At 48.8% G+C, this 22,999-nt stretch overlaps 2 protein-coding genes across 2 annotated transcripts; both read left to right on the top strand.

Moving 5' to 3' along the window:
* The first annotated feature begins 228 nt into the window (after nucleotides 1-228).
* On the top strand, nucleotides 229-4,188 carry SKIDA1 (SKI/DACH domain containing 1). Its single transcript, XM_031444713.2, has 2 exons — nucleotides 229-309; nucleotides 1,176-4,188. The coding sequence occupies exon 2, from the start codon at nucleotides 1,289-1,291 to the stop codon at nucleotides 4,028-4,030; it is 2,742 nt and encodes a 913-aa protein (XP_031300573.2). The 5' UTR covers nucleotides 229-309; nucleotides 1,176-1,288; the 3' UTR covers nucleotides 4,031-4,188.
* Nucleotides 4,189-5,926: 1,738 nt separating this feature from the next.
* On the top strand, nucleotides 5,927-9,073 carry LOC135319354 (basic proline-rich protein-like). Its single transcript, XM_064479242.1, has 2 exons — nucleotides 5,927-6,023; nucleotides 8,184-9,073. The coding sequence occupies exons 1-2, from the start codon at nucleotides 5,927-5,929 to the stop codon at nucleotides 9,071-9,073; spliced, it is 987 nt and encodes a 328-aa protein (XP_064335312.1).
* The last annotated feature ends 13,926 nt before the right edge of the window (nucleotides 9,074-22,999 follow it).

Here is a 22,999-nt window from a genome sequence, read left to right as displayed (position 1 = left end):
ACCTGTCGTGAACAGGACCCTGGCAAAGGCTGTCCTGGGGACTCTAGGACGATCCTGCCTCCAATCCAGCCTGGTTAATTGTGAAAAGTGTACACATTTCTGGCTTATCTATGCTTTGTTATGGGTCTGACGTGAGACTACCTCCTCCCCACCCCACCCCCCAGCAGAGAACCAAAATCCAGTTGAATTGTTACAGTGTTTAGGGAGCTGGAGCCTTGAACTGCTTCGTTGGTCAAATAACTTTATTTCTGGTTGTAAAAAGGCATTTCAGGGGGGGAAAAAAAAGGAAAATCGAGAGAAATTCAAAACGTAAGTCTTTACCGGGGTTGTTCACCGCGCGGATTTAACTTTGGAGCTCCCAGCCAGGCTCCTTCCCCACTTCCACAAGGGAAATACCAGGCTATTCTGCACGTTTTCGCTTAAGCTTAATTTTCCAAAGGAAAAGGGGGGTGGGGTATATCTACTTAGGCTTGATAATGTTTTCAAAATGCTCTTCTTTGAAATGATTATAGCTGTAGCGGTAAAATGCAAATAAAGCAAAAATAGGCAATATTCCTTTAAAGGCGAATATACACGGTTTTTTTTTTAAGCGTACACACACTGCTTCTGATGAAGTCTGTGAGTCAGGCTGTTTCTGAGCTCCGATAGTTTAATGGAAAGATTTATATACCGACTGTATTATTTACTTTGGGAGGGGAGGTGGCAGTATAAGGGTATGCTAATTAGTGGGAGATTTTGGGGGGAAGGGGTGGAATATCAATTTTTATTGCATCACCTGTCAGGAGTGTCCAATCAGCGCTGGCTTTAGGGGAATTAATTGATGAAGGTGTCTCCGGACGAGCTCACTTCACTCTGTCATTTTATTTGTAGCTAAAGCAGCGGCGGGAATAGCAGCTGCATTTCTTTTCTCTTTCTTCCTTCACATTCCATTATCATAGTGCTCCAATGGAGAAGGAAGGAATAGAGGGGCCCAGGTACTGATCTGCATTGGGGACTTAGACCAACACACTGGCAGATCAGAAACCGGATGGTTTTTTCCCTCTTTTTTAAAAAAACGAAAACCAAAAAAAAAGCAAGAATCAAGTCAGTGTAATTTCATGTTTTTTTTCCCAATAATTTCGCCTAGAGTTTAGCACTCCCTTCGCCGGGAATAACAGTCTTTGTTATTTTATTAGCAGGATGCCTTGAGACACACGCAGCATCTGGTGGAGGATTAACATACATACATGTGTATGTATGCGTCACGTATATATTTACTGCAAATGGTGGGGATCGTTTAGTGCCCGAGATGGGAGACCTGAAGTCAGGTTTTGAAGAGGTGGATGGCGTGAGGCTCGGCTACCTCATCATTAAAGGAAAGCAAATGTTTGCCCTTTCCCAAGTCTTCACGGATCTGCTGAAAAACATCCCGAGGACGACCGTGCACAAGCGCATGGATCATCTGAAAGTGAAAAAGCACCACTGCGATCTGGAGGAGTTGCGGAAACTCAAGGCAATCAACAGCATCGCCTTCCACGCCGCCAAATGCACGCTCATCTCCCGGGAAGACGTGGAAGCGCTCTACACCTCCTGCAAAACCGAGCGTGTGCTCAAGACCAAGCGCAGGAGGGTCGGCCGGGCCCTGGCCACAAAGGCGCCGCCGCCGGAGCGCGCCGCCGCGGCCACTAGCCCCCGCCCGGGTTTTTGGAAGGACAAGCACCAACTTTGGCGGGGCCTGAGCGGAGCCGCGCGGCCCCTGCCAATCAGCGCGCAGTCCCCGCGCCCCGGCGCCGCCGCCGCGCGCCCCGCCACCCATCTACCTCAGATTTTTAGCAAATACCCGGGCTCTCACTACCCGGAAATCGTGCGCTCGCCTTGCAAACCCCCTCTAAACTATGAAACTGCCCCGCTCCAGGGAAACTACGTTGCTTTCCACTCGGACCCTGCTTACTTTCGGAGCCTGCTGTGCAGCAAGCACCCGGCCGCCGCCGCCGCCGCCGCCGCCGCCGCTGCCGCCGCTGCCGCCGCCGCCGCCGCCGCCGCCGCCGCCTACTACCAGGCGTCCGCGGCCGGGCCGCAGCCCAAAGCGGCGGCGGGCGCCGGAGGCCCGGTGAGCCTGACCTACCGGTGCAAGCGCAAGCGCGGGAGCGCCAAGGACTGCCTGCTCGCGCCCCACGCCGGCGCCCGCCGCCTGCTGCTGCTGCCCAGGTCCTACAAAGCCAAGGCGGCGGCCGCGGCGGCGGCGGCGGCGGCGGCGGCGGCGGCCGCCGGGGCCACTTGCCTGGAGAGGTTTCATCTGGTTAACGGCTTCTGCCCGCCTCCCCACCACCACCACCACCACCACCACCATCACCACCATCACCATCACCACCACCGGGCCCAGCAGCCGCAGCAGAATCACCACCCCCCTCATCACCACCGGCCTCAGCCCCATCTGGGCAGCTTTCCCGAGAGTTGCAGCAGCGACTCCGAGTCCAGCTCCTACTCGGACCATGCAGCCAACGACTCAGATTTTGGCTCCAGTTTGTCCAGCTCCAGCAACTCTGTGTCCTCGGAGGAAGAGGAGGAGGAGGGAGAGGAGGAGGAGGAAGAGGAGGAGGAAGAGGAGGAGGGGGGCAGTGGGGCCTCGGATTCCAGTGAAGTCAGCTCGGAGGAGGAGGACTCGTCCACCGAGTCAGACTCCAGCTCCGGCTCCAGCCAAGTGTCAGTGCAGAGCATCCGTTTCAGGCGCACCAGCTTCTGCAAGCCTCCCAGCGTGCAGGCGCAGGCCAACTTCTTGTACCATCTGGCCTCGGCCGCTGCTGCAACCAAACCCGCTGCTTTCGAGGATGCCGGCAGACTTCCCGACCTCAAGAGTAGTGTCAAAGCGGAGTCGCCCGAGGAGTGGAATCTTCAGAGCTGGGCTCCCAAAGCGTCTCCGGTGTACTGCCCGGCCAGCCTGGGGAGTTGTTTCACAGAGATAAGGAACGATAGGGTATCTGAGATTACATTCCCACACTCTGAAATTTCCAGCACTGTAAAGAGAACTGACCTGACAATTAACTGCCTGGCGGAGGGGGCCTCTTCACCTAGCCCAAAGACAAACAATGCATTTCCACAACAAAGAATACTCCGAGAGGCTAGGAAATGCCTACAAGCAACTCCTACTACACACTGTGCAGATAACAATTCAATAGCTGCTAGGTTCTTAAAGAATGATTCTTCAGGAGCAGCAGCAAATTCAGAAAAAGATTCCAAAATCCCTCATTGTACTGAATTTGCTACGGATTTGCCCTCTTCGTCAACCCATCCCGAGGTGAATGCAGCCGCAGCACCAACTAAAGCCGAGAATCCCTGCACTGACACGGGCGACAAGACATTGCCATTTCTGCACAATATTAAAATCAAAGTAGAAGACAGTAGTGCTAATGAAGAATATGAACCTGACCTTATTACAAATAAGCTAAAGTGTGAGTGCAATGATACAAAGGGTGAGTTTTACAGTGTGACTGAAAGTAAAGAGGAGGACGCCTTGTTAACCACAGCCAAGGAAGGTTTTGCATGCCCTGAAAAAGAAACTCCTTCCTTAAATCCACTGGCTCAGAGTCAGGGCCTTTCATGCACTTTAAGTTCTCCAAAACCTGAGGATGGGGAATATAAATTTGGTGCCAGGGTGAGAAAAAATTACCGGACACTAGTACTGGGAAAGCGACCTGTACTTCAGACACCTCCAGTCAAACCAAATCTGAAATCAGCTAGAAGTCCTCGTCCTACAGGTAAAACTGAGACACATGAAGGAACACTGGATGATTTTACAGTTATAAACAGACGCAAAAAGGTAGCCAGCAATGTAGCATCAGCAATGAAAAGGCCATTTAATTTCATGGCAAATTTTCCTTGTCCACCATCACTCATTATTGGGAAGGATGGGGATTTGTGGCCGGCGTATTCCTTAAACACCACTAAGGATTCCCAACCTCCTCACAAGGCCCATCCTATATGGAAATGGCAGCTGGGCGGTTCTGCAATACCTCTTCCACCTAGTCACAAATTCAGGAAATTTAATTCATAAAAGCGTTTTGGAAGATATTTTCTTGAACCATATTACCTTCCTTTTGTTGTAAACTGCACAGGATGGTTTGTACAAGTCCATTAATGTGTTACACCCCTTTTGGAGTCCTGGTTTATCGCATTTTGAAGACAGAAATCGGATTACTTTTTTTTTCCATTGCGGGTTTTTTTTTTTTTTTTTGGAGTAGGGTGGGGGCGGGGTGGGAGAAGGGTTGGTTTACATTCCACAGACTATACTTCAGGCTAAAGACTCAAGTAAAACTCAGTTATTACGGCAGAGCTGGAACACTTTACTGTTTCAATGCTAATAATGCACCCGGTACCTCAATTCAACTGCTACAAATAAATGTCAAAAGGTTGAATAATAAATATTACAATGAGCCATTAAGTTTATGCACTAGATTTCAGGCCTGAAAGTGTAACTGTTAATTCAGTGAAAGTTTGTTAGGTTACATGGTTACACAGTGAGGTAGCAAGAAGTTTCTGTGAGCCCAAAGTGTTCTTTTCTGGAGCTCTTGTTTGTGGGGTATCTTATGCTTTTTCTCCCCTCATTTCCTCTCCAAGAGTAGTTGCACTTATTTTATTTTTTTGAGTGGAAAGATTGGGGAATTCTGATTGAATGCTGGTAAAAGCTGCCTCATATATACTGAGTTAAATAAATATGGGATTGTCTTTTTTTTTTTTTTTTTTGGTAAAGGGTGTGATTTTACTTTTACAGCCACTCCTTGCGATTGGAAAAGTCCTTTTTGTGTTCTCACCCAAAGGTTTTAAATTAGGTCACTCTTACTATTGTCCTGCTTACCTTGTGGTCTGAACATGACTCCTCAAACTTGCTAAACAATTAAAATATTTCTCTTAATAGCAGGATATTTTATGGTCTGACTCTTCATAGTGGCAAAGCAGTAAATACGACCAAGAAAAGTAAAATGGGTCAGAATTGTAAGAATACCCCAAATGAAAAGGAAGTTATTTCAGGGCTTTTTGGTACCAGAACTCAGGCACTTGGATTTTATTACCTTTTACTTTCTCTGCATTTCTCTAAACTTCTGTTTTCAGACCATCCTGTGTATAGAGCAGGAGAGTTTCTACTGCAAGTGACAATCAGAGGTGACTATCTATATTTGCACTTAAAATCAAAGTAGTTCAACATACAAATGGTTAGGGTCTAGCCCTTGGTAAGGGCCATGCTGGTGTACTATGTTGTGATGATGGAAGCAGTAAATCAAAATTATGGAAATTTGCACTGTTGAAAAGCATGCTTTAGCTTTATTTTCAATTAAAAACACTGTTTAAAATTCCTGGTTCCATACATTTCTACTTATTCCAGATTGAAGAACAGTTAACAGGAATGAATGGTTTTGTTGACATTTTCACTTGTAATGTTTTTGCCTGAAAGAAATGCATTTTATTGGGTGTAGTTTTGTTGTAATACCATGTGATGAGGCCAGTCAGGTTCTATGAAAAACACTAGTGGATTTCTTCCTAAATAACAACAATACTTTAGAAGATTGTTACAAATCATGTGCAAAAGGTTTCAGGTTTAAGAAAGTGAAGCAGAGATCAATTGCTATTGTGATGAAAGTTAAATTTAATAATTTGGGGTCCACCTCCCCTAGTCTGACAAGTTATGTATCTCAGATCTTTGCCATCCTAAACCTAAGAAGCTGCTTCTATAGCTCATAAATCACAAAACAAAACAAAACATCAATGAAATATTTACTGTGTGAATTTAAGTCACTATTTTTTATGGAAATTCAGGTCCCCCCCCCCCGCCTTAACATTTTAATTCCTACTTCCTTTGAAATTTTCCTTTTGTCTATAAATGTTTCAGATAGATCTGGATGGTCTCAGCCCTAATTGTTGTATATACTCTGTGGTTTCACTCTTATTGTAAAGGATGGAGGCTGAGAGTACCTGCATCCAAATACATTTGGATGGAGTAAACAGATGCTTTGAACTGTCTCCCTTCCTTTCCTTCTTGAATGTTGCCAGATGTAGGTTCACTGGATACTTTTTTATTGGGATGATAGATATGGTCAAAGCAAAAATTGGGGGATGTTATCCTTGAATTCATGTTTGAATTCATAATTCCAAAGACCAGGACAAGTTACAGTTACAGCCCCAGAAAGCTGAAAAATTGGCTTTTCAATCAGTTCTTTCCTCTTTGGAAGGCATTACAGGATTTGGGTGCAGTGAGTTGTCCTGCAAAATCAATCTGTAAAAAGTGTGATATACACACACTGGAAGTCTGTAATTTCTACTCTTTAATTACTGCTAAGTCAAGAAAGTTCAAAGTATGATGACTACTATATTTAGACTAGTACTTTTCCTGTTGGCTATGGAATCATTGTGCCTAGATTATAAATTGAGAATATATTTGAAGCCTACAGATCTTGGGTGGGGGACAACTGTGAGATGGAATAAGCACAGTTTAAAACAAATTTACCCTATGGAATTTCTGACATAAAATATTGGCCTCCAGCTTTGACACTTGGTCTCCAGCCCTCAGAGAATCAATAGTTTCAGTTTATAGGAACTGGAGAATGAGCAGCATGGAGGCCGAGGCATTCCACAGTGATACCATCAAAAGGAAAGAAGCAGTGAACACAAATTTCACCCCACAGTACTACCATAAGCCAGCCAACCACAGCAAAACCTGAGCTGGGGCTTCTGTTAGGAAAGTGTACCAAATAGTATTCAGTAACTTGTAAATACAAGGTATTCTTTCAATTTCTGGGAGCCCCTTAGCTGTTTTCCCATTCTGCTCTATTCTCAGTACAGTTTTTCCCCCTGATTAATGACAATATCCTGATTTTCTAAGATGCTGAAAATGTCCCATTTGTTCAAAAAGTTAAGCCTTATTGAGAGAAAAAGAAAAGTTACCTCCATTGATAGATTGCATTTTTACACTTAAATGTTTTCAGGTGATAGAATTTTTTTTAAAGGCACTATATGGTTCCAGGGGTCACTGATTCTCGTGTGTAAAGCTCAACACTTACAGACATAAGAAAAAATGCAGGAAAGGGCTCCTTCTCTGACTTTTTGGGAAACAAGTTATTTTTGGTCTCCTGTAAAAGTAGTTTCCTGATAAGACTGTGAAATGAAGATTTAATTATTTTTTTTAAGAGATGTTATGTACTCTGTCTTCCACAGTCAGGTTATCTGCCTTTTTAGAAAATGCAGCTTGCTCATTTTCAACTATTTACTTTTTAAAGTAGGTATCCTTTTGTACTGACTTACTTGATTACAGTGGAGTAATCTCAATAATGGTTGTTTATTTTAAAATCAACGAGGAGCCACCACTAAACAGCAATAACATAAGCTAGATGGGCTGGTGTGTGGATTTTTATCTTATCCGTGTCTGGGTGACTTTCAATGGTCTAGAAATTCCTCAAAGTTCCAGTCACAAGAACTGGAAGTTTCTGCTGATAGAAGAATGATAGTTTTGTTTGCATGCAGGAAGAGATGTAGACTAATTCCTCAAAAGCATTTTTTTCTTTCAAAGAAAACAAAAACAAAAATCCTCCATGAAAACAAAAACAAAAAACACAACCATTAAAAAAAAATAAAGCATTAGCATCTACAAAAGACAGAAAATGTGGTGAGTTTTGCTTCACCTTGAAAAATAACTTCCTGCTGAAAAGAATGTGAAAGGGGAGTTCCTGGAGCCAAACTAGGGGGAGAATTTAAAGGCTCCCCCATCAACTAACCTCAGGAAATTGGCAAGGAGGAAGAGGGCGTCCACCTTAGGGAGTCCTCTCAGTCACCCCGGCCTTCCCCAGGATTTTCCTCTTCCCTGGAAGGAAGAACTATTTTTAATGCTAGCTTTGGTTTTGGTTTGCTCCCTAGGCCAGAGGGCATTTTGCAAACTAGCCTGGGGGGTGGGGACGTAGGGCAGATCTAGGAGGTGGGGGGAGGGCTGCATTTTACCTGTTTGGCAGGCCCTCTTTTTGCTGGGGGAAAAAAAAGGAGGGGGACCCAGCTATCATTCTTTGCCCATGCCCTAGGCCCCCGCTCCTCTCTCGCTCCTTTTCAAACTGTGGCGGCCTCACAAGCTCCTACTTTAAAAGGCCTGAGATGTTTTGCATGAAGCCCTCACAATAGGGGTTGAGGGAATTGACAGTTTCAAAAACAAGGCGTTCAGTCCTTTCCAGCTGCCGGGCCCGCTCTCTCGCACCAACTCCTCGTCCCTCTCTGCTGGTGGCGTCCTCGGGAGCCGGCCGCCTCCCCCAGCCCGCCAGCCCGCATTCCGGCCGGCCCCACCCCGCCCCCAGGCTGTGTTTGTAAACAGTGGTCAGTGTCCAGGGGCTGCTGGCGCGGGGCTGGGGACTGGGGGGCTAGGAGGGAAGGCAGGGGACGGCTGGGCTGGCGAAGGCCCGGCCGGAGGCCGAGGGGGCCGAGGGGGCGTCGGGGTCCCTTTCCCCCTCGCCTGCCCCCTGGGCGCGGAGCTCGGGCCACCGCACTGACCCAGGGCGGCTCCTCGCTCTCTGGCCTGGGCCACCGCCACCACCAGAAAGATGTGCGAATGCCGCCATCTTGCACGGTGGCAAACAAATTTCTTTGTGACTTTTTCTTCCCGCCCAGATCTTGCTCTCCTCTGAATGAACCAACTCGCTTCCCCGGCCGAAGGGTCTGCACCCCGGTGCGCGCGGCCCCGGCGCCTCCCCCGTGGCCTCCCAGCCCCGCGGCCGCGTGGCCGGGCCCACCCGGAGCAGGGCAGGGGCGCCGGGGCGCGCGGCCGGCCTGGCCCCCTCCCCCGGGCCGGCCCTCGGGGACTGGACCGCCTCCCATCCCTTGGCGCGCCTTTTGTGTGGCCTGGAGTCATCTCTCACCCCCGCACACGCACACGCCGCCTGGTCATTTCCCACCTTCTCGCCCAGGCCGCAGCTCTCTTCCCCAGGCAAATGGGGCCCAGCTTCTCGCCTTGGGCGGAGGGCTGACCAAGGCCTCCACAAAGCGTGTGCGGAACGCAAGTGGCAAAGAGATGGGGCTTCACACTGGGCTGGCCGACGGGGCTGCAAACGCCTCCTGGGAAGTGGCTTAGGACCTGAGGCCAGGAGTCTGGGGAGGGCGCGGGCGAGGCCCGGCGGAACCTCCCAGGTGGAGGAAACGCAATGGGGCCAGGCCTGCTTCCTTTGGCGCCGTGGTTCCTGTACCTTGGAACCTCTCAGTGCTTCTGAAAGTGGAATGATGACCTGGAAACGGGAAACGTGACACAGTGACCTGGAAAACCACCCTTGGTTGGGGAGGTTGGAGTGCAGCAATGCAAACAAAGCTGCTTCTAGAGGAAGAGGGGAAACAGAGGTGCACTGCAGACAGGTCACAGGGAAGTGCAACAAGCTTGTTTTCCCGGGTGTTTAAAATGCAGCCCCAGTTGTAAAGTGTGTGAAATTACGCACTGGTCTCTTAAAGAGTGCCTAATTTATAGTAAATAGCAAGGTCTTTGTAAATGGCTTTATTATGTTGTTTCTTGTTAATTGTTGAGAAAATCCCCATTGTTGAGTGTGAAAGGCTTTATGAGCTAACCTGGTCCTCGGTGCAATCAGAGGGCAGTAAATGGCCGCTCGGCCTCCGAGGCCCAGCGCGGAAGCGGACGTGGGCCAGGAGCGCCGCCGAGACCCCTGCAGACGCTGCCTCCGCTTGGGAAGAAAGTGGCGAGGGGGACCGGGCTTTCACCGACGAGAAGGCGTGTTTTGAACTCGCGGGTCCCCGAGGGCAGCTTGCTGAGTGGTGCGAGGAGAACCGGGTGGGCTAGGGCGACCCGGGCGGCGAGGCCGCGGGCCGGCGCAGGAGACCCGGCGCCCCTCTCCGGTCAGAGCCTGGAACACAGGCCGCCTGCCCCGGGCGCGGGCTCGAGCAGCGCTGGGAGGAAATTGGTTGTTGGGCTTTGTCTCCACTTCTCCAGCCGCGTGGAGCGCGGGTCGGTTCCGCCAAGCCTGCCGAACGCACGAAAATGCAAGGCCGGGGGACTGGAGAGGCTCCAGGCAAAGCGGTCCCCGAAGGAGGGCTCAGACCCCTGCCTGCACCTCCTTGTCTTTTGTTTAAAGCTTTCTTTCTCCTTTTCTCTCTCTCCCTCTTTCTCCCCTTCTCTGTCACGCGTGATCTTTCTCTCTCCCTTTCTCCCTCTAGTCTCCTCTCTCCCTCTCCACTAGAAACCTGAAACAGACACAGAAGACAGGAGGAATAGGAGGAAGCGTTTTTGGTTTCGTGGGGGTTTTTTAGTTTTTTAAACAAGGAAAAGGATTTCTTCTTTAGTCTAAGATAAGATACTCCTATCTTACGTTCCCATCTCCTCCAATTCTCTTTCCAGCCAGTTGGGACCTTGGACGGGTATGGGCAAAACCAGGCAGGCGCTGAGTTCATTTGATTAACCTGGAGCCGAGGACCCCGCCGGGTCTCCTGCAGGCCTGGAGAGGGCGGGCGGAGAGAGCCTCCCTGGGCTCGGCCCCGAGGCCTTTCCAGGGCTTAAGACCCGGTAGGTCGGGGGGAAAAGCAGCAGCAGCCTCTCCTCAGCCTCTGAGCTCTGGCAGTGCAGCTGTAGGAAAGAGAATTTCTTTGCAAGCCTACACTGGGGGTGGAAGAACCTGGGATAGGTGGACAGTATGTAAGGGTTTGGACGTTAGCAAATGCAAATCACAAGGAAATGTTAATTCCAGTCAGAAAAACCTATATTCAGCTATCTTCCTTCTCTTCTAAGATGGCCCTCTGCTTGCGCACTCTGGCTCTCTCACCAAATTAGCTATTACGTGAAATCCCCCTGGGTTTAAAGCACTTGTTTCGCGGATTCTCGTACAACCCATATTAACTATGCACTTTCTGCTTTTCCTCTTGTGACTGTCCCTGCCTCTTCCTTCTTTGCGGAGAGTATGGTGCATTTTATTTTAGCCCAATCGATGCGTGCAAATACTGGGATAACACAGCCCACACTTCTGCGATGGAGGCTGTCTTCAAAATTGAGTTTAGGGATCAATACTAAGTCGAAATGCTCCAAATTGCACGAATTCACCAAATTCAAGCCTTGGGCTCCCAAGCCTCTTTCCTGATTAACCCACTCACGGGCAGTTAACTGTGGTTCCACCATTCCTGGTTCTCAAAGCAGGATGTTTTCATCACGTGTCTTTGGCTTTCCCTAAAGATCACTCCAGTTTGTTTAGAAAACCACGATCCCAAAACGTGTGGTGTTAAACCCCTGTCAATGGCTTCCATGCGGGAATTGCTGACTGCCATTCCCTTTCTTTCTCTGCTGAGGACCTAACAAGCAGCACCCAAAATTGCCAGAGTGGGTGCTCGCAAAACGTTTGCCCAGTTGAATAAATGTTTCACTAGTCAGGGAGCAGTCCTCTCCTGGGCCACTGCTTGACTCCCACAACTTCTTCCCCCAGAGCCGAGTGTTCTGGCTGCAGCACAGCGAGTTCTCTATTCTGCGGCTGCAGCCAAGGCTTCAAGGCAGACTGGTGCCTAACTGGGGGAAGGGCGCTGGTTGTCCCCTTGCAAGGGACGTTAGGGCCAGAGAGGGAGAGAGAGAGGGAGAGGAATTTCCAAAGGGAATTAGGAGAGCCTACTACCTGCAGGGGTGTATATGTGTGTGTGTGTGTGTGTGTGTGTGTATGTGTGTGTGTGTTCTGAAAAGGACATCTACAAGGGAAGCAGGCCAAGTACCTGGGATGCTAGGGTATTCCCGATTCCTTAGCTGCTGCTGCCTGGGTCTTGCTTCAGTTGGGAGAACTGGAGCAAGACCGGAAGAGGTGAAGGGAGAGTGGCAGGCACCTAGAGGCTCTTCAGTAAGATCCAGTTATTCATCACCATCAGTATGTTTGTGTTTGACCCTTTTGGGTGGAAGAGGCTTAGCAGTCAATACACTTAGACCCTAAAATGTCACCAGCCTAGCGGAGAACGACCGCTTATGGGTCTGCAAGGCCCTCCCCAGCCAGGATGCTCAGAAGGAATGGAAGGAAACAGGGGAAATCATCTGAGTGGGTGCCTGCCCTCTCCCCTAAGCCATCAAAACAAACAAATGCAATTTTCCTGAGACTGAGCTGTTGGACAAGCTGTTGTGGGGCACCGAAAGGTTGGAATATAATTTCCATTGTTAGTGCTTGCCTTCCTTAAGATCAGTTTAAGTTAGCTCCAGGAACAACACAATACTTGTAATAAGTGATGAGCAGTAGTGAGGAAAAACAGTAGGGAAGAGAGACTGCACTAAGCTTAGGCAGAAGCCTTCCCTCCTTCCCGTGAAAGTTAGATACGACAGATTTGTAAGAGATTGGAGGCTACAATTGGTCAGCAGGCCAGGGTTTCAGTCTCAGAAATTACTGGACAAGACCTAAATTTTTTGATCTCCCAGGATTAAACGCGCATCTTACATTCATTCTCCCTCATGTCTCTCTTGATTTCTCTCTTTTCCCCTTCCTTTCAAATGAATACCCTGATTGTCAGTGGTGCAAATGTGGAAGATTAGTTTTCTTCCCCTACGTTGAATCCAAATATGCAAACCAGTGGATGGTTAAGCTTTCAAATGCCTAGTTATTAGATCCACTCAACGTCAAACCTGCTTGATATAGGAGAAATTGCCATAATCAGATTCATTTTACTTTTCCCTCTTTTTTCCTTTATCATCTCCTTTGTATCTTCTTCCACCTTCTCAGTGGTCCTCTCCTTCCCCTCCCCCTACCTAACCCTTGCACCCAGGTGAAGGCTTCACGGGAGAACCAATAGTTAGCAATACTTCCTCCAGAGGTGGAAGGAAGGTAACCAGTGCTGATAGGGGTAGTGTGAAAGCCTGTGGTGACCCTGAGCTTCCTTGCTGGGGTGAGGGGCCAGAGCTTTCCAGCCTCTAGCCCTGCATGTGCTGAGCTATTCTGGTCAGGCTATAAAAAACAGCATGGAGGAGGGCTCAACTCCATAAACACACAGCTATGGTTCTAACATGGACTACATTGCCAGGTATAAATGCAGATACTTTAAATTTTGTTCCAAGTGTTATACATCATGTGGCAAAGTGGTCTTCAGAAAGCCAATTTTGTTTTTTTATCTGTTATAACAAAGGCTTTTAAAAAGTAACCTTAAACATATATAATTGAGAATTAAATGAGTGTACATCACTACTACCAGAGTGTTTCTTGCCTGAATTCAAAAAGAGAGGTGGTACTCCCCTCCCCTTCTAAATAAGGAAAAATTTTACATATAAGAGCTTGGTTAACATTTGAATTGTTCAGTTGCTTTGCTGCTCATATAATTTCAGGAAAATAAAACTATTTTAATCCTTGTGTTTAAAAAATATTTTTACATTGTTATGTTTTGTAAATTTAAAAGCAAATTAGGAAATTAGTCTTACAGTCCTTCCATCTTCTTTAGGAAAATGAGCTCAGAAACATCTAGTTTCCCTGAAATACCAACCTTCTGTATTGTACATTTTAGTCTGTGGTTTGCAATTTAACATTACTATTCAATAGGAGAGAAGTAGAACTTATGTGGTGTAATTTAAATGGAAGGAAAATATACCTTATTATGTAGACTTAGGGAGGTTGTCAAGGGCTTCTAAAATCTTATTCTTTGTATCAATCTCTAGCTGGTTTATCTGAATAGGATCCAATCCTACATAACATGTGGGCTACATATAAGATTCTGACACAATGAAAGGATTTCTAGACGAATTGGAAGCACCCTGATGGTAGATTTCCTATCTCTTCCTGTTTTGGATCAATACTTTAGTATATACTCCAAGGTGGATTTTAAATGTGATTTCCTTCAGGGAAAAAAGGTGCAAAAATGATTATTAAGAAAGAGGAAAAAAACAGGAAACCTTTGATAAATACCGTTAGGACCATTGATCCCAGTTACCTGCTATAATGTGAATGGAATCATTATGGCTGTTCCATTGACACGATTTCTTCATTCAGGATCCTGGCCAAAGGAAGAGCATGTCAATGTGTAAAATTCTAGCCAAAGATAAGCCATTACAATGGAAATCGCAATGTGCAAAGTCTCATTGAAGCCAATGAAATTGAGTGTAATATCCATACTGCAGTCTCGTCTGCTTGCCCCAGGATTTAGTATGCGGCGCTGCATTGAAATGAGATTATGCATATAAAATGCCAATATAGAATACAATGCCCAATAAAACATTAGAAAAGCAACTTACAGCCCATATACATGGGCTTTACTTAAATTTGAACTTCATGTGCAAAATAAACCATAGCACCATCAGAACACTAAATCTACAAAATGTCCTCACTCTAGTTTTTCCTGCTGCTTTCTGCATGAATCCCCCACCCCCCCTCCTATCCAAACAATTCTTTTAAGGGCACTCTTCAAATCATCTAACAATTCCCAAAGGGTATTCCAGGAGTCTCTTAAAGTGTCTTTTTAAATTAAAAGGCCCCAAACAATTTAAGTGAATTTTTGAACCAAAAATATCAGACAGTATTTGGACTTGCAAACCTATGTGTGTGTGTGAAAAAGAAGAAAGGGACCAAAGAGAAAACGCCCCCACAGTGGATTACAAGGTTATGGGACAGGTCACTAGGAAAGGGAAATAAAACTGAATGTTAGGTTGGGCTTGTAAATTATGCACCTTTCAGGGAAAGCGGTTTTAAGGTCTCTTCACTCAAGGGTTTTTTCCCATCCATTTTGCTATTAATTCTTAACTCTTGGTAGGCAGCTCTTTAATGAGGTTGTTTGTGGCAGGTTAATTTTCTCCAATCTACTGAGCTCCTCATTTTCCCTTTTAAGTGCAGTGCTGCCTAGAGCTTTAAGTATTTTCCATACCAGAAAACAAAATCAACGTGAAGTTGCTGGGGCTGGGCTGAGAATTAAAGGCGTTGTGTGGACAGAAAAACAGAGGGCCTGGACAGATGGGAGTGGGAGGGTAGAACCCAGGCTGAGTTGAGGGCAAGAGGGGGAGAGAATTCGGTCTTAAGAGAGCGATGACCCTGGGAGTGTAATACATTAAATATTGCAGCGATCGATTTCAATATCCCAAGTGGACACGGGAATAAAAATTCACCAACAAGCTGAAGTGATTAGGAATGCTTTGTTGCAAGAGAAAAAATGTGATTTTCTTTAGATCCTTTTTGTTCAGGTTGGAAGAGGCATAGACAATCCACATCTAAGCTCTGGGCTCCCAGTTTGGATATAACTCTAAAGGTTAGTCCTGTCTCAGTGGTGATTCTGCATTGTGAAAAGATGGGCCTTTGTACTAAGGAGGATTAAATATCAACTACAATTATGAGCTGGTCACTCTAGGAGCTTTCCTCCCAAATCAGAGAAGGGTACATTTTGGGAAGGCTGCTCCTTTTCTGTGTATTAGTCTTTGTTTCAGTTGCTCTGGGACAAAGCAGTTGCTTTTGCACAGTTCTTTCACTAAAATCCAGGAGAAAATGCACAATATGCATTTACAGAGGGTTGATTCACAATAGCAGGACATAAAAACAGCCCTTGGTGCTGTGTAGGGGAGAAATATTTTTGAAATGTCATCCTGGGGCCAGAAGTATGAAACCGTCAGAGATACAGGCACAAATACCCATGTTGCACATGATTTTGTTAGTGACTTCAGCATTGAGTGGGATTTTCTGTTCCCTTTGCTACCAAATCCAGCTCTTAGACATTCATGCTCTGAACTGTGTTTCTCTCAGTCCAGGAATCTGTTTAGGGATTTGGGGTTGTCACTGCGGAGGAGGCTGCTTGGAGGGTGGGGGGTGGGGGATTGTTTTCAGTCACAGCCTAATGGGCAAGGCCTGGGCTCTTCACACTGGGGACACCAAGTCTGCTGCTAGGGACACACTGCTGGATGCCTGCACGCAGCCACAGCAGCCACCGCAGCTGCCTGCTGCCTCCTCCCTCAGTGTGGTCACCGCAAATCTGGGAAAGAAATGCAGCATCATACAAAGGATTTCTTTAATGAGGATGAGTTCCTCAGAGTGACTGGTGGCTGTGGCTGCTGCTCAGGCCTCTCTTTCCCCACCCATTATATCCTTCCTTATACACTTCCCTTAAGTTGGAAAAGGCACCCCTCCCCCCAACACACACTCCCTCTGACAATCCAGAGGCTGATTCCTATTTTACCCTATGGCTGAATGAGTATGAACTGGAAGGTCTGAGTAGGCTGGAATCCCTGGATAGGGCAAAAGCAAACATCTATCTCCTTCTCTGCCATCAGTCTTCTGGTCTTCATCCATCCTGGTTAGGATGACAGGCTCCCACTTGGAGCATGGTTCTAGGGACTAGCCATATTTCTGTAGGGAGCTCTTCTTCCCAGGGCATGGTCAAGGCAGTAGAAGGGACCCTAAGTCTCTCATTTCCTTTGACCCTAATTTGGGCCTGACCATGGCTGGGTTAAGCCTGAGTCTGGTTGTGCACCAGGGCACTTAGACTCCTGCAGCTTGAAACTTCCAGGCTCTCTGTGGAATGATGACTGGCTACAGGGAGGCCAATTCTGCCCTATGACACTGTTTATTTCCCTAAAGCTACATATATCCTTTCTCTCTGGAGCTTGGGGAGATAGTAGGTTGGATCTATGCAGGTCCAGAAGCAAACCATCAGTCAGCAAAGTTACTCTGAGAAGCTAGAGTTTTTGATACCAGTTATCTTTCATGTGGGTGTGGGAAAAACTGAGTTATGGGTAATAATGGATAAAAAAGGAATCATTCTGTTTTGCTACGGTTCCCCCCCCCCCTTTGGGCCTTCTTTTATTTTGCATCTCCCTTTCTCCTCGTCCTCCTTCTTCATCTTCTTCTTCTTCCTTCTTCTTCTTCGTTGTCATCATCATCATCAATGTCATGTTAGGAAGGACAGCGGGTTGAATGGACCAGTGGACTTGCACAATGAAGGCCTGCTGAAGCTAACTTGAGACCTGGCTGTTCCTGGGCAGGTGGCTCAGAGTGCAGAGATCCCTGTTCTTGTGTGACAGAGAGGAAATCTGGAGAGAAGGAATCTCCTGGGTGGGGACTCTCTGTCCCAGGTCACCGAGGAGCAGGCTCTGCGTCCAGGCCCTAGGCTCTGGGATCCTGAAAATCTGCCCTGCGGTAGGGTACCTGTTGCTTACAGCTGCTTGGTGAGCCCTTGGGCCCCTGCCCTATTGTAAGCCTTGGGGGTTAGGTCTGGCTTCCCCTGGGGCTGCTGGATTCACCTGTCATTACGCTCACTGCCCAGGGACCCTGACAAACCTCCACAATGTGGGTTTGAAAAAGGGCGCTTAAGGTTCACTGATCTGTGTGTAGAACTTTGCAAAACTGCAAATAAGCGAGAAAATTTGTCTATTCTTGGGAAGGGAAATACAAGTTTGCACTTCGCATGGAAGCATGAGAAAAAGAGGGGGGAAAAAAGGGAAAAAACTTCTGGCCAAAAGCCCCACTGTAATCTCCAGAACAATTTCATTTCCTCTGCAGCACCCTGGCTACCCTAGCCGAGGCCTCCGAGAGGTCAGGGAGGAGAAGGAGCTTAAAAGCGGGGGTGGGGAAGAAGAGAGGTGGCTAGGCCCTTGGCGAGGTCTCAGGTGAGGGCTGGGCCGGGTGGCGAGGAGGGGACTGACCGGATAGAAGGCCGCAGGACGGGGGGAGGGGCAGAGCCTCGTCTTTGGAAGGTCTTGAGGTTTTCGAGAGGGGTTTTTCGCAGGAATTCGCACGGCCCGCCCCCAGAGCAGAGCGCTAGCACCCTCCCCCGCCCCTTCTCCCCAAGCAGGTCGCAGGGAGCTCGGGTTTCCGACGAGGCCCCGCGCCCGGGCAGCCCGCGCTCCTCCCGCCTCGGCGAGCAGGCCTTTCCCGCCTGCTGAGAAAGGGAAAAGCGCGCGCCTCGGTCGTGCGGGCGCGGGGCTCATCTGTGCCGAGCGAGAGCCGGTCCTCCCGGGGAACCAAACTGCCCCCCGCCAGCTCTGTCAACGCGGCCGGCTGAGTGGGCGGGAGGGGGGTCCCCGGCAGGGACTCTTGCAAGGGGGTCGCGCGACTGCTGGGAATCCGCGGGCTGCAGAGAGAAGCAGGCCCCAGGAAGCTCGTTCTCTCCCCTCCAAAGGGTGGCTGGAACTTTTGAACCCTTTACTTTAAAGTGATTGATCGTGTCCCACCAGAGAGTGGCTCCACCCCCTGTCCCCATCTCCGCCGCCTTCCCTTGTCACCTCGGCTCTAAGTGTGCGCCGAGACCTGCGGGCGCGAGGGTTGGTGAGTCTGGAGAGGCGAGCCGCAAACGCGAGCATTTGTGTATGAATGCGTGTCAAGCAGGCAGGGCCAGAGCGGCCGTCGCGATTTTGGATGAATCCTGGTGTGAGAACCCATCACGGGAGACTTGGGTCGTGTCTCCTCGCCCACAGCCCCTCTAGGTGAAAGATGCAAGCGGCGGCTTTTCCCAGGAAACCGTCCGGACACGCCTGCCTCCCTCCATGGAAGTCCTCGCAGGAGCCGGGCTCCGCACTGGGAGACTTCAGGGAACGCAGGATGAAGGCTCACAGCCCCTACATGAAGTTGATTATTAATTTGGGCTGCTCCGAGCGAGTAACACTCAATGCCTCTGGCTTTGGGAATTGTCCCGGAGCTAGGACCCAGGCATAGATGACCCAGGGTTGCGGATGGGAAATGCGAGTTTCGGAGGCTCCCGGACGTGTCTGAGTGGGCTGGGCAGAGCTCTCGGGCCAAAGGTTGGCTCTTCCTCGCCCCCAAATAAATTCTTGGTTAACTAGTGTAGACTAAACACATTAGTGTTACTAAATGGGGTAAAATAGACGGGGTTGAAAGTGGGGACATGTCAACTGGACCCAGACCCGGTCATACTTCTCTTCCGGTGACAAGTCAGGGTGCTTCCAACACGAAAATAGAAATGTAACATTCAACTGGACGAAATAATTTTTGACGGATTTACGGTATGATTTTCTTTCCAGCGGTATTCATTGGTTCTTTCGATCGGTAGTGCGGTCCAAAGACAGAAATATAAACAAACACTTTCTGCTTTGCGGAAACCCCTTAACAGTATCTCCCAAAGAAAGATCAAGACACTTTGTGAATTTTCCCCAGATAATGCCTCATATTCCGAATGACTGATCAGAGAACTCCGGTATTGTTAAATAAAATGAGAGGAAGGCGAGTGACGTGGGAGTCGAACAATGGCATTTCTGAATCAGTTTGCTTGATTGACATTTGGGGGCTTCATGACCCCAGGGAACAGGACTCATTACGGTGAATACACCAAAACATCAACCAAGATTAGAACTCTAGATCCTGTTTTAATCCCATTTCAGTCTAAATTATAGTGGGAAAATATAAAATCCAAGAGGAGAGAATTACTCCATCGTATATTGACCGAAAGTTTTAATTGTTCCAAGGGGGAAATAAAAGTGGAAAACCAATATTCTTTTCATCACTTTAGGAATAGCACTGACAATTGAGTAAAGAAAGGGCTTGGGAGGGTAGGTACTAAAAATGTTTATGTGGTATAAAACATTTAATATTTATTTGGGGAGAAATCCTGGAGAAACATATAGGGAGCTTTTATGCATGTATTAGAGAAAAAAATACAATCCCCCTCTACTGGATAAAAAGTGAGGATCACCAGCAAATTGATGCTAAGAAATAATTAGGTATCTTAAGAGTAGAGTCTAAATTTCCATTATTATTTGGAAGGCTCCATTATTTCTTGGGAAGGACTTTTTTTTTTAACATCAAAAGTTGTGTTAAATATAAATTTAACCCAGAAAATTGTTGAGAGACGATCTTCAAGTTGGAAAAACAAAATGTGTTGGAGCATAGTCTATTTTTAACCACAGAAAAGTGTGAGAGAGTGTGGGCTGTGTATTAGATGGGAGTATAGTCTATTAAAAAATGTTGATTCTTCAATGGAACTTACCCTGAAATCTCAGAAACTCAAGCCTGGAAGTCTTAAGTATGACATATTAAACAAAGAAAAAGCTGTGGTAAAAGATGTTATAGTTATGTGCTCCTATTTTTTAGAAGGTAAATTACAGCAAACGGGAATGTAATAGGAAGATATAAAATAGACCAAATATGTTATAAATAATGGAATAGAAAGTGTTGCACAACATAGGTTCACAGTCTTATGTTTTGAGGGGGTAGATTTTAATGAGAAGATTCTGTGTTGCATGGGAACTGGGAATCATAAGAATTATTTATGCAGCAAGAATGGACAAAAATTAATTATTAGGAGCTCAGTAATCACCAAATAAACTCTGAGCTTTGAGGTTAAAAATAGACGACTATCTTCATGTTCAATTATACAGTATCAATTACTAATACAACTGATGTTTCAGTGTCTCCGCGAGACCAGATACCATCTTCTATGGCGATATCTTGGTATTAATTAATGACTGCTTTATTCTCATTATTCACAAGGAAAAATGGGGGTCGTGTCACATTAAAATGAAGATTATCTTAGTTTATCTGGGCTCTTAAACAAAGATCATTCAAAGTAATTATATTTTGAATTAACAGAGGTAGGCAATTTATCTCCTTTATTTTTTTTTGTTCAAAGATAGAAAATAAAGATCAGAAATAAGCTAAGTTTCATTTTCAAGACAGAACCAAACAAACATGTCTTGACTTTTGCAATATTTCCCTTGCTAAAGGGGGAATGAGGGAACTGTAAAAGACGTGACTTTGCAAAGTCAAGTCCTTTTTAAAAGACTCGGATCGAAATTCTTGCTATGCAACAAGGATTCAGGTTTGATTAATTTTCTGCAAGCGACGTGACAGCGGTGTTTTAAAAGATTAATTAAAATTGAAGTGATATGGAGCAGGAATTCAACCTGCAGAGGCGTCCCAGGCGCCTTGGGGGGCTTTGCAAGCGAGTTCCAAGCCCAAACTGCGGGCTTTCCCGAGGCTGGGACGCAACTCCTAGTCTCCTGGAGAGGAACGCGGAATTTGGCAAGGCGCCCGCCTGGCCGCCTGGCATCCCGAGCTGGCCGCCAGCTCTTGGGGGTGGGGACGGGGTGTGTCCCGGGGAACCCGCTGCCGAGAGAACTGCTGGCGCGGCTCTAGATGAGCCAGTGAGGTCCAGGGTCATGCCGAGAGGCCGGAGGGGACTCCAGGAAGCCTCAAGCTGACGGCCCCGGGCTGCGACCAATCTCCGGGGGGAGGGGCACACCTATTTTGTAACCGGGCTCGCGCGAAGCCCCCTCCACGGTCGCGAGCGCGCGGGGCGCGTGGATGGCGCTCTGCAAAGGCGCATCCGAGAGCTGAGGACGTGGAGGGCTCGGCCACCGGGCCGGGGCGCGGGCCTGCACCAGCAGTCCCGCCTCGTTGACTCGGACTCGGGACTCCGGGAGGCTCTACACCGCTCGGCTGCGTAGCCACGTCCCCCTACCTCTCCGCTCACATTCCCGCTCCGGCTTCTCCCCTCCCCCCGCATCACTCTCCCCTGGCTTCACTCCGCGATGCCTCCGCCCGAGTAAGAAATTAGCTGCGTGCAGTTGTAACTGTACTCGAGGAGATACAATCGCGGGAGCCCTTGTGGTCGTGCGCGGCGGACAGGCGATGCGGGTGGCGCCCGAGGGGGTCGGTTGAGGGAAGCAGGGGGCGTTTGTTTGCAATTCGCCTCCCCAGGGCGCGAACTACAGTGTCCCCTTCTTTCCACCTGGGGGGCTCGGGTCCAGATGGTGATGCCTCGCCGCGCGAGACCCTCTCCAGGCTGCGCGGATGGGCTGGGTGGCCCTCCCGTGGGCTCCGCAGTCGCGCGGTGGGGGCAGGGGCCCCGCGGCTTCCCGCTTCGGGCGGGCCCTCCACCCTGCGGCGACGCCGGGAAACCCCTGCTTCTGCGGTAGGTCCCAGGGGAGCGGGCCTAAAAGTGTCCCTGGGGATTCTCCCCGCTGCGGAGGCGACTTGGTTTCTCCTCCCACTCCCGTCTGCCTCTCCTACTCTCCTCCCAGAGACCTCGGAGTGGCCGAGAAGTGGGAAGGGAGGCGGGTAAACAGACGAAGAAGGCCTGAGAGCGGGAGCTGGGGGAATCCGGGTCGGAAAGGAGGCACTGGGACGCGGAAAAGCGGCCGTGGGGCCAGGAACACTCGGCTGGGGAGGGAAGAGGTTGGGGGCGAGGCGAGTTCCTTCCCTTCAGAGTGGCGCAGGGGGACCGCTTCCCCGGGGACCCCCCACCCCCACCCAGCAGCTCCCAACCTCGAGAACAAAGGGTCTCGGAAGCACGGTCGGGGTCGGGGAGCGGAGGTGGAGGGAGGCAGGAAGGCAGGCGGTGGAGGTAGGGGAGGGCCCTCGCCTCCCCACGTTTCCTCTCACGGCAGAATGACGGAAGGCTCCCTCCAGCAAACGCCTCACTGAGGCCGCTTCAAAATTCGGGAGGGCTCGGGTTCCTTACCTAACGGCTGCACTCCTTCCTTTCCTCCCCCAGCGTCCCCACCCCCTCCGGGGACCGCGGCCCCGGAGCAGCGAGGTAGGCAACGCGCCGCGGCGCGGGCGGAACCGCGGGGCAGCAGCGCCTCCTGCAGGTGCAGGGCGCCTCCGCAGCCGCCACGCCGTTCTGACTCTTAAGGTGGAACTGGCCTTGTTCCCCACCCACGCGTCTGGCTCTCCCGAGAGCGTGCTTTTTACCCGAGGCAAGTCTCCCTGGAGAAGCGGGCCTAGCCGTCCAAATGGTCGGAGTCTGTGGGTTCCTGCTGCTATTTCTTTGATTCCTTGGCCCCACTACCTGCAGGTCCTCGTCTGCGGATGCCCCGGTATCGATTTCGACAATCACAGTTGATAATTTCCTGCTGGTATAAAAGGATGCGTTAAGTCACTCGTCAGAGCGGAAAAACGAAAACGGCGTTTCTTCAACCTGAAAGCAGACTTTTATTTTCGCTTATTAAAGGCAGAAGCCCAGCAGGAAAGGGTAGCCGAGGGTTGTTGACCTGTCCCATGGGTCTTTCTAAGCGTTCAGATGCTACTGGCCGGTCCGGGAATCTCATTCAACGCCCACACCTGGCAAACTCTCGGGCAGGTGCAGGTGCAAGAGGCCAGGGAGGAGCGGCGGGCCAGCAAGGAACCTC

Source organism: Camelus dromedarius, chromosome 26 (assembly GCF_036321535.1).
Source record: "Camelus dromedarius isolate mCamDro1 chromosome 26, mCamDro1.pat, whole genome shotgun sequence".
NCBI classification, from domain to species: domain Eukaryota; kingdom Metazoa; phylum Chordata; class Mammalia; order Artiodactyla; family Camelidae; genus Camelus; species Camelus dromedarius.
The sequence above is the reverse complement of the archived record's forward strand: the minus strand, read 5'-3'. Positions and strand labels throughout refer to the sequence as shown.